We start from the raw sequence: 10,085 nt of genomic DNA, 5'->3' as shown, positions 1-10,085 counted from the left end.
CAATCTTGTCAAAAAAACCCGTATTTTTCATAGATACCAGTATTTCTTCAGCAAATGAAAATCATAAATTACAAAACCCAGATTGCTTCAAGAGTGATCACTCAGTTCAAAGTGAAACTAAAAAGTGTTAGTTGTTCATGTTTGTGTTATTTATTTCAAGTTAAAAAAAACACTATGACCTGGAAAAGCAGTGCTTGGTCTGGAAAATCATAGATTTTAAACTTTCATGCAGACTGCCATCAAATTAACAGTGAAATAAATGTATCATGACACTGCTAGCACGTATAGTGTTAGATTGCACAATATAATCACCAAACTCAAAAATACAGTAAATTCTAAATGTATGTTGAATTAGTATGCATGGTTGCCACACATATCTACTGTACAGACCTCCCAAGCCCCAGAATGCTGAGATGCCTCGATCTCTAGGTCAGGTGACACATCCGGGATCCATGAATCGTAACTGTCTGGGGTGTACCACCAATGTATCATCGCATTACGATCCCGTTTCATCACAGCTCGAATAAATTCCTCTGAAAAATATGTGGTGTTTTGTTAAGTCTCTTATTTTCCTCTTCAGAGGTATATGTATACTTCAGTCAACTTCTACTAAAAATTACAATCTTTACAAATCACAAGACATTACATGGCAAAGGAATCAGAGATTACATCTCAAGTTGGAATGTTTTTCAGTAACTGAGGCAAAGTCTCTTACTCAAAAATCTTCAGAGAGATGTATTAGTTAATTATCACATCCTTTCCAAGTCCTCGGTTACTACTTACTGGCAATCTGTTTAATAATGCCGGATGCAGTGCGCAGCGGAAATATAGAAAAGTACTTCACAGTTAGAGTGATCTACCCCTGATTCACATCTTATAGTGTTTGTTTCTTCACTGCCTAGTGGATATACTTTGGCAATCAAGAGGTATAACAACCACAAATCAGTGATGACAGAGAATCTAAGCTTGATATTGTGGGTTCAAATCCTATTAGAGAATCTTACACCTCTTCTATCTTCCAAAATCTGTATTCTGAATTTTCATAAAAAAAAATTCTCCAATCCATCATGGATATGTACATAGACTGCACGCATTATCATCCCTGAATAATTGGTCAATGCCATAATTTTTCATTGCATTCTGCCCCTATAACTTAAATCCTGGATGTTCGCATGGGAATTCAGGGTAACTATATACATATATCATTTGAAGCATGACAGGAGGCAAGAATCCCTAGATACAAAATCATGTAAGATCTGGGGAAGGCTTACAGGTAAATAAACCTCATAATTAAGTGTAACTTGATCTTTCCTCTACGAGGCTTTACATATCATTACTATATACATATATCATTTTCCTCTCATTTTATTTGTGTCCATTTCATCCTTAATTTGAGTAGACAAATTTAAAACTGAGTGATTTCTACTAATTAGACAGCAATAAAGTAGTGTTTCGTGAATCGAAAATAGCAAATCATTTTCCAATGCATCTAAGTAAAAATAACGCTAGACAAAGACTTCCCTGTATACAGTAACACACTTTCACACAAAATATTTTTCAAGTTATTGTACAACTTTAATGCCTTTGCCCTTCACAGGCATGCACCCTGTACCATGTGTCAGTAAGCTTTAGTGAGTGTAAGGGACATACCCTCCCCTGGTGGGTGTGATGGCAGGGCGTAAACAATGTGACAGTAAGCTTTAGTGAGTGTAAGGGACATCCCCCCCCCCCCCCCCCCCCCCCCCCCCCTGGTGGGTGTGATGGCAGGGTGTGGACAATGTGACAGTAAGCTTTAGTGAGTGTAAGGGACATACCCTCCCTGGTGGGTGTGGACAATGTGACAGTAAGCTTTAGTGAGTGTAAGGGACATACCCTCCCCTGGTGGGTGTGATGGCAGGACGTGGACAATATGTGTTGCCTCCTCATCATCATCTGTGATGGATCCCTGGTGGCGTTTGATGATGTCTTTCAGTTTGGGAAGAAGGACTTTGTCCATGTCGGTCATGATATAAATGTTAGGCATGATAAGGCATTTATTTTGTACTAGGGTTTTCTCAATCTGTAAGAACATCTCTACGTTCCTGTCCATCCGTGATGGTGACTGAAAATCAAACCTCCTCCTGAAAATATAAAGAAGCCATCAACTACCTCATTCTAATTCAGAAAATCCCATTAACCAGGATTCTATTTATTGAATAAAAATTTACATCCTCATTTGCATCAAGTGATCTCCAACGAAATTTTCAAACACAATTTCCCTGCGATATTTTAAAAAAACACAAACAAAAATTTGTTTCTTTATGTCATAAATTTGATTAAATTCCTTTCAGTGTGTGTAAGTTAAAAGTGCAATATATAGTTTGTACACTTACCATCCTTGATCACTCTTGAATTTGTAAACAGCTGCCAGAATGTGACACAAGGAACCACCGGGCTTAAAGTCCAGGAAACATCGCATCTGTAACCGATAAATTCACATTACCAATCATGCATTTACAGGAATACTGTTATCATTAGATTGGACTCTCTCTCCTATGTATAGAACACTATTCCTTCTTGCCTACGTTATAGCATACTTTTACTTATCTTTAATTTCATAGAATGCTATTCCTTCTCTGTTATAAAACACGATTCCTTCTATATGTTATAAAACACTATATCTTCTCTATGTTATAAAACACCATTCTTTCTCTATGTCATAAATCATTATTCCTTCTCTATGTTATAAATCATTATTTCTTCTCTATGTTATAAAACACTATTCCTTCTCTATGTTATAAAACACTATTCCTTCTCTATGTTATAAATCATTATTTCTTCTCTATGTTATAAAACACTATTCCTTCTCTATGTTATAAAACACTATATCTTCTCTATGTTATAAAGCACCATTCCTTCTCTATGTTATAAATCATTATTTCTTCTCTATGTTATAAAACATCATTACATCTCTATGTTATAAATCATTATTCCTTCTCTATGTTATAAAACACCATTCCTTCTCTATGTTATAAATCATTATTCCTTCTCTATGTTATAAATCATTATTCCTTCTCTATGTTATAAATCATTATTCCTTCTCTATGTTATAAATCATTATTCCTTCTCTATGTTATAAATCATTATTTCTTCTCTATGTTATAAATCATTATTCCTTCTCTATGTTATAAAGCACCATTCCTTCCCTATGTTATAAATCATTATTTCTTCTCTTGTTATAAATCATTATTTCTTCTCTATGTTATAAATCATTATTTCATCTCTATGTCATAAATCATTATTTTTTCTCTATGTTATAAATCATTATTTCTTCTCTATGTTATAAAACACCATTCCTTCTCTATGTTATAAAGCACCATTCCTTCCCTATGTTATAAATCATTATTTCTTCTCTATGTTATAAATCATTATTTCTTCCCTATGTTATAAAGCACCTTTCCTTCTCTATGTTATAAAACATCATTCCATCTCGCCTATGTTATAGCATGGTATTCTTCCTCATTCGTAAACATAAAATCAGTAAACACAGATAAAATGCATGGCTTTCCAAGATAACTTACTATTTACTCACTGATCTTTATATTGTAATTTGGCAGCATTTTCTTTCAAAATGATTGTTCCTTTCACAGAAAGTAATTAAAAACAACCTTCATATACGAAGCACATTTGTGAGAACTGGGTTGTTTACATGTGTAATTCACTCTATCTTGATTGGTTGTTTAACAGTAAGAAACAGTCTCTTATACAGACAGACAGCTTTGTGAGGCTGGGTTGTTTATTTGTGTAATACAGACAGCTTTGTGAGGGCTGGGTTGTTTACGTAATACATACAGGCAGCTTTGTGAGGGCTGGGTTGTTTATTAGTGTAATACAGACAGCTTTGTAAGAGCTGGGTTGTTTATTTGTGTAATACAGACAGCTTTGTGAGGACTGGGTTGTTTATTTGTGTAATACAGACATCTTTGTGAGGGCTGGGTTGTTTATTTGTGTAATACAGACAGCTTTGTGAGGGCTGGGTTGTTTACGTAATACATACAGGCAGCTTTGTGAGGGCTGGGTTGTTTATTAGTGTAATACAGACAGCTTTGTAAGAGCTGGGTTGTTTATTTGTGTAATACAGACAGCTTTGTGAGGACTGGGTTGTTTATTTGTGTAATACAGACATCTTTGTGAGGGCTGGGTTGTTTATTTGTGCAATACAGACAGCTTTGTGAGGGCTGGGTTGTTTATTTGTGTAATACAGACAGCTTTGTGAGGACTGGGTTGTTTATTTGTGTAATACAGACAGCTTTGTGAGGGCTGGGTTGTTTATTTGTGTAATACAGACAGCTTTGTAAGGGCTGGGTTGGGTTTTTTCTTTTGTAATACATACAGGCAGCTTTGTAAGGGCTGGGTTGTTTATTTGTGTAATACAGACAGCTTTGAGAGAGCTGGGTTATTTATTTGTGTAATACATGCAGGCAGCTTTGTGAGGGCTGGCTTGGGCTTTTTTTTTTTGGTAATACATACAGGCAGCTTTGTCAGGGCTGGGTTGCTGACTTGTTTCCCAAAGGCATCCTCCATGAACTGCAACAGCTGACACACCAGACTAGCCAGGTTCTTGTTTGTTGGTGGGTCTGCTTGTGTATACTGCAAAATTAACACAAATGTAATATACCAATTACATGGAAAGGGAAATAAATTCAATAAACTAGCATCAACAACACATATCTTGCCATGCAACTTGACAACCAGTCTAACTTGGCCAGGAATTATCTATACCCATTTCAACATCACACACTCTGTATATATACAAACTTGTAAGAGAAAATGAAATGATCGGCTCTTGAAGCAAGCTCAAAATTGAGTGTTTTGCTGCATATTACTCTCGAAAAACTTTGCATCTCCACTTAAAATCATTCAACAACTCATTTCACATTGTGATAACCTGGTTCTCAGTCAGTTAATATTACTCATTGTGATAACCTGGTTCTCAGTCGGTTAATATTACTCATTGTGATAACCTGGTTCTCAGTCGGTTAATACTACTCATTGTGATAAACTGGTTCTCAGTCGGTTAATATTACTCATTGTGATAAACTGATTCTCAGTCAGTTAATATTCTCATTGTGATAACCTGGTTCTCAGTCCATGTTACTCATTAATCAACAAGAAGCAGTATCACTCTACAATAAATCCAGCCATTTTCTGAGCTCTCTTCTTAGATTCTGGAGCAAAGCCCAATTAATCCATTATTAAAGATGTCGGGCAGAAAAAGCGATAGTAAAGTCTGGGGGTAGTTTGATAGAAAAGAAATTAACATTCTTTTCTATTTCATTCTAGACAGACACAACTAATTTTATGGTGCATCTCAGCTGACATTACAAAGATTACTTTGAATGGCAGAGGGTAAAATGTCTCTTCTCAGCTTGGTAGATAAAAATAGCAATAATGGCATCTAACCATGAACTATGGTCATCGGTGTTAATATTACAAAAACCAAGTTCTGACAGGCTGAACTGTATACACTTTATCTTTATTTTGAAATCATAGAAAAGGGGAATGCCTGGTTTCATTTGTCATGTAATTAATTAATATTTGAAGTCACTGTGGTGAAATTAATGCCATGGACTTAGGCAGGTAGTGGGAAAGCATAATCTTATCAAATCACAAATGCTGTATTTCAAGTATCTAATAAACAAATTGACTTGCAGTGTCTACTACAACATTTTTGTTGTTACCTTTTTGTATACAGTATGTATTTCAGTATAAAATCATGAAAATTTAATTACTTCATGTTATGTGAAGAATTGCTTGTTTACTCCTCCATACTTTCCTGGACTCATATTTGTTATAAAATAAATTACTAAAAATCGCTCTAACTTGTACAATAATTTTATTTTAAAAAATATTCAACTAATTTGTGAATCCAATATATTGCACATCGCAGCTGTAAATATTGTATCATATTGAAAATACACACCCCTAGTGGCAGTCAGACGGGCGTAACAGCTAGGAACCTTGGGAGAAAATGCAATTATCCAGGCTGGGATGCCAAACTGCGTCTTGTCCATTGCATTTTCTCCCTTTCTGTTACAGAACATTATTTAATAGAGGGCGAAGCTCTCTCACGGCCCGAAGGGCCGTGAGAACGGAGCTCTCCCTATAGGTAACACGTATATACATGTTTAAAAGGAAAATAATGAAAAATTAAACCATACCTATGGAACTTGAAAAGTTTGGTACCAATGGCGTCGATTCGAATATTAGCGCGTGGACATGTATTCCTCCATTTTGAATCTCGTCTACCCTAGTTCACGTCGTTCTGAGACATTACATAAAATCCGTAAAAACCTGTAAATCTGATTTTCTTAATCATATAAAATCACTCCACGATTAACGCCATGTTTTTTGTTGTGGTTCAAACGCTGTTTGTAAATTTGCTAGATAACAACGCTGAATATGACGTCACAATGTACTGTTTACATCGATTGCGTTATATTTCCCGCGTTCAATATATAGGCGGATCAAATGTCCAAAATTGGGATGCTTTGATACAGCTCTGTCCTCGTGCTAACTTCGGGTTATTTTTGTCCTGTTTTGGATATAGACACTAATGCCAAAACTTTTTTGCTTCGCCCTCAAACACGGTCACGCCGTAAAACATATTAGGAGGTGGTTTAAAGGTATAAGTGCAGTCTTAAACAGTATTTTGTCCAATGTTTGTTAAAATTCAGATGAAAATTTTGTCCGTATGATCAACTACTGAAATATATATATAATACAATTCGACAAATCATATAGGGGTATCAAAGACGTAATGGTGTTCAATGACTTTAAGTCATGACTGTATTATCAGTTCAGAAATTTACACCGTCAGTACTTCCAAATACTCACTGTACTGGCAGTTAATATAGAATAGTGGACCTATTTTTACACAATCATGAATGCACCAAACTAAAGTTTTATAGATCATGAATTGGTATCTAATATAGTAAAAAGGCACAGTATTTTTATTTATTTACACACACACACAAATGCATGTATAACACTACGTTATAGTACGCATCCTGAGTTAGTGAGTAGCTCATTATGATCATATATTGGTCAGTGTTGGTAGATGCATACATGATAGTAATTTATCTTTTCATGATTTAATACTGAAATATATACTGTGTACAAAAAGACAACGACAAAAATGTAAAACAACACTAAAAACGACTAAATGGTGAGATACTACTAAGTCTAGTCTTTCTAGTGGGTAATATTAATCAATATAAACACCGGCGAGTGCCAAACAAAGGGCATGGCAAGCCATTATTTCTCGTTAAATATGAGACACACTCTTCGTAGCATACCCACCTTCTTGTAGTTTTTGTTAAGCCATGTCCTCACTGAATCAAACTGCGCAATGGTTTCCACGGTCTCGAAGAATTTAACATTCGGCGACCCATCTTTCTTCTTGTGCAGCGCCATTTTGGATGTAATCTGGTTCTCCTTGTTATTCTTCAGGGACGGTCGTGCTAATATACGGATTGGGTGTCAATGGACCGCTCGTATGCACAATTCACACTAAAATATTTTTTTGTATTTGTCCTCGTTAGCAGAAATATAGATCTAAGTTATATAGCAAAATATTTTTCTGTTTAGAGCATAGAAATTAGTTTGAAACTTCAAAGATTAAAATGTATGAAATATGTTGATTATTTCAATGAACAATGGGATACATTTTTCACTGTGTAGCACAGGTTATTTCCCCTTGAAAAAAAGGGGCACACAACACGTTGCGGTCCTCAACGGATTGCGTCATTATAAGGGATAGAGAATTCTCTAAGCTTTAAACGGAATTTTTAAAGGGTAATAATTGACAAACAATATGACGGTACAATAATTTTCAATTCAATTCTTTATCATTATTGGCACTATATAGAGCAAATGTATGCAAGTGCTGTTAGCCATGCATGTGTAGCGGTCAGCCGGGTTCGATTGCCGATGGCCAGTTAGCTCAGTTGGTAGGCACCTGACTATCCAGAGATTCAGGGGGCCCGGGTTTGAATCCCGGTCTGGTCCGTTTCTCCATTCCTGTTACACATGTAACTATGAAATAATATATTATGATTGGTAATATGACATTTTTAAAAACGGTTTCTATGCGAGATTTGTGAATTCCATTGAAATAGATATAAACTCTGAAGTTACATATTTTATTAAATATACGTCCGAAATATCCAAGAAATTGTAATACAAAAAGGGGGGTACCGGAAGTCCTGTCCACAAGCACATCCATTCTCTCACCAGAGGGCGCGTTACGCAAGCTTCACATACACCTCTGTCAACGCTTGGAATCACGTGACAAAATAATCACATGATATAAACAATCATTCTCGGTTTCCTTTCCCTTTAAAAGTTCAGGCAACAGGTGATACATTAGGCTCTTTTCATAGCCAACTGACACTTTAGTAAGTGCATATTTACCGTTTAGCTGTTTGTCTCTTATTTTACAAGTTTTATCGTAATTTTACAACCTTTCTTACTTTTGATTCCATGTTTACATTTAAATCTCCACCACGTGTATATCCTACATTCATACGCATATTACGAAGTAGTTCCAAATTTATGATCAGAAAACGGCGATTTTAAACAATTTACAGTACGCATAAATTTAATTGCACCAAAAACATATCATAATATGACTAAATATTTAGTCCAAAACATAAATGTTGGATCAAAGAAACTTTTACAAGATTTCTGTAAAAAGCCGTTGACAGAGGTGTTGTGCGAGGAGCGCATGGAACTCTGGGTAGAGAATGAAAGCACATCAATCTCTCACCAGAGCCTAGGCGTATTACGCTGCGCTACAACACCTCTGTCAACGTCTGAATGTCAAGATTCTTGGCAAAACTTATTTCTACCTATTGCATTATAAAGTATGATTTTACAAGTTTTAGTGTTAAGCTTAAAAACTTAGAGTAAGTTCACAAAAACAACGAATTCCATGATTCTTCTAGTATTATTGGATGAATGAATATTTATATAAAACCTTTTAATTCGCTCAGGTGTCTCATATTTACCAGCTTCTGCGTTTATAAAATTCAGACAAGTGTTTGATTTGCTTAGATATGATCATTACAGTTTGATATGCTGAGTTAGTTTTAGTACGTTTTGATATGATTTTTAGACGTTGACAGAGGTATTAGTGGAGCGTAACGGGAACGATAACTCTGGGTAGAGATTGCGCTACAACACGGAGTGGCGCGTAGCGGGAACGATAAATCTGGGTAGAGATAATGGTGACGATTCCATATGAGTGAAAAATTCTCGAGTGAAACGTTAAACAATATACAATCAATCAATATTACATATGAAAATCTCCAAAATAGACTATGCATTGTGTAAAAATCATATCCCCCCCCTGGATTTATCGATAATATATCATCGTATCTACAGGCACTCGACGTTTTAAATATCTATAATTAAAAAAATGTCTTCCTGTAAACATAATATTCATATATAAATCGAATATGTTTACAGGAAGACAAATTTTTAAATTATAGAATCTATATTTAAAACGTCGAGTGTATGTGCATCGTATCAGGCATTCTCTACCCAGAGTTCCGTGCGCTCCTCGCACTACACCTCTGTCAACGGCTTTTTACAGAAATCTTGTAAAAGTACCTAACATGCATCATTTATGTTTTGGACTAAGTATTTAGTCATATTTTGAAATGATTTGAGTTCAGTTAAATTGATCTTCATTGTAAATTATTTAAAATCGTTGTTTTCTGGTTTATGTGTAATACGCCCTCTGGTGAGAGAATGCGTATCAGGGTCATCATTGATGGATTTCACCCTTCATAAATGTGATATGGCCCATGTACCTTATGTTCTTATATCTATATTATCATTCCATTTTTTCAGGTACATTGAAATGAGTGGATAAAAATGTTTTTGATTGATATACAAGTTTGATGTTTTCCAGTCTGTCCCCCACCGTAAAATGGCTGAAATATTGCCAAAACGGCGTAAAACCCCAATCAATCAATCCAGTATGTCCCAGAGACTCCGGGGCATATTTTAGCATGTACTCTTAATCACGATATGTTATA

At 35.4% G+C, this 10,085-nt stretch overlaps 1 protein-coding gene across 1 annotated transcript in view; it reads right to left on the bottom strand.

The window, feature by feature from the left end:
* Nucleotides 1-7,493, bottom strand: part of LOC125683306 (SWI/SNF complex subunit SMARCC2-like) — a 17,573-nt gene extending 10,080 nt beyond the window's left edge. Inside the window, exons 1-5 of the mRNA XM_056141829.1 lie at nucleotides 7,342-7,493; nucleotides 4,510-4,629; nucleotides 2,373-2,458; nucleotides 1,873-2,120; nucleotides 391-533 (exon numbers count right to left, since the gene is read on the bottom strand). Of these exons, the coding sequence (XP_055997804.1) occupies nucleotides 391-533; nucleotides 1,873-2,120; nucleotides 2,373-2,458; nucleotides 4,510-4,629; nucleotides 7,342-7,455 (711 nt within the window). The 5' untranslated portion in view covers nucleotides 7,456-7,493. The remainder of the gene's footprint in view (nucleotides 1-390; nucleotides 534-1,872; nucleotides 2,121-2,372; nucleotides 2,459-4,509; nucleotides 4,630-7,341) is intronic.
* Between the last annotated feature and the right edge of the window lie 2,592 nt (nucleotides 7,494-10,085).

Source organism: Ostrea edulis, chromosome 6, assembly GCF_947568905.1.
Source record: "Ostrea edulis chromosome 6, xbOstEdul1.1, whole genome shotgun sequence".
Lineage (NCBI taxonomy): Eukaryota > Metazoa > Mollusca > Bivalvia > Ostreida > Ostreidae > Ostrea > Ostrea edulis.
The sequence above is the reverse complement of the archived record's forward strand: the minus strand, read 5'-3'. Positions and strand labels throughout refer to the sequence as shown.